Source organism: Fopius arisanus, unplaced genomic scaffold (genome assembly GCF_000806365.1).
Source record: "Fopius arisanus strain USDA-PBARC FA_bdor unplaced genomic scaffold, ASM80636v1 scaffold00029, whole genome shotgun sequence".
Taxonomy (NCBI): Eukaryota; Metazoa; Arthropoda; class Insecta; order Hymenoptera; family Braconidae; genus Fopius; species Fopius arisanus.
The window spans coordinates 1,086,481-1,087,878 of NW_011887768.1; the positions used below are offsets into that span (position 1 = coordinate 1,086,481).

At 37.5% G+C, this 1,398-nt stretch overlaps 1 protein-coding gene across 1 annotated transcript; it reads right to left on the minus strand.

Annotated features, from left to right (window-relative positions):
* Positions 1-23: 23 nt before the first annotated feature.
* Positions 24-1,398, minus strand: LOC105265393 (prenylcysteine oxidase; the record flags this gene model as incomplete). Its single annotated transcript, XM_011302852.1, is given in 4 exon segments — positions 24-391; positions 451-797; positions 890-1,025; positions 1,103-1,398. Coding segments are annotated over 4 exon segments (1,043 nt in total), but the record flags the coding sequence as incomplete, so codon positions are not given.

The following is a 1,398-nucleotide window of genomic DNA, read 5'->3' on the forward strand; positions in this document are numbered from 1 at the left end:
AATGGAATTTTATTATCTGTATAAAAAAAATTGCAATAAAATTTCCACAATAATAATTACAGTTTATAGGAATTTTTGATATTTTCGATTTCGGATGGAAACATTAGAAATAGTTAGATGTTGATATTTACAGTTCGATTTTTGAATTCAGCTTTCGAGTTTTCGATCGAAAATCCTTCAGTTTTTTGCAACGATTCACGTAATCATTGTATGCAAGGATAGCGACGTTTCTTCCTCCGATTGCACTCATCTCCATGGCACTAGCTGCCCATTCAATGGGATTCCCATGATACAAAGCATTATGCAGCTTGAAACTCCCTGGTTTATCATTTACCGAATATCTTGGATAAGCTTTCCACTCATACGTAATCGGACCGGTTTTCTCATCGATCTGAAAAGCACATTGAACACTTGATTATCCCTCTCACAGACCTCTCATTACTCACTCACCTTTGAAAACATTCTTCCAATAATGTCTGGGGTCAAGGGATTCCGCGTGAATATTTTCCAGACACTCGACTCCTCTCCTTCAACTGAACTCAATTTTCCCACAGAACTAACAATCGTTTTCTCAGGATTGCAACTCAGAATTCCTTGAATAGACGAATCACCACCAAAATACGTATGATTTAATTCACCTTCAATGAAAGTGGCGTACGTCGTTTGATAATTTCCCGAGAAAATAAAATTCTCATTATTTGGAAAATTTTGGAATTCGATGAGCATGCGGTGATCGGAAGTCAGAGGTGCAGTGACAATCACAATATCATATTCATCCGCCTGTCCATCATTTTCTCCTGTAATTAATAAATAAATAAAAAATTGCTCTTCATTACAGCGAATATAATTATTTCTGCTAATGAATTTTAATTATTGCAATGCCTCAGACCTTTATGGGTGACAGTATATGGATAATCAGACGAAATTTTATCGGCCCAGTCATATTGTTCATTGTATTTAATTTTCTCCACGATATGAGGCCTGATCCTTATGTGTTTATGTTTATTGAGGAGTCCCTCCACCACCTGGAAGACGATTTATTTATATTGTGTCATAAATAAATAATTAGGGAAATAATAGAGATCGAGGAAAGATACGGTACCCTCTTGTTTCCACCCTTGATGGACCAGAGGGAGGATCCAGCCCCCGTCACCGACACACATCCAACAAAACTGTGGACATCTGTTTCTTGTCCGTAATTAACCACCAGAGTAGATTGCACTAGCTCGTCAATTAATCGATTTGAATATCCCAAATTTGTCAAGTGATCCCTTATTGATACTTGAAGCATTTCCGGGAATCGGGGATTCATGGCTGCCAGAAAATCGGTTACATTCAGAAATCCATGCCCGTCGTCGTGAAGTTTATATATCTTGTCGAAGTCATCGAGAATTGAAT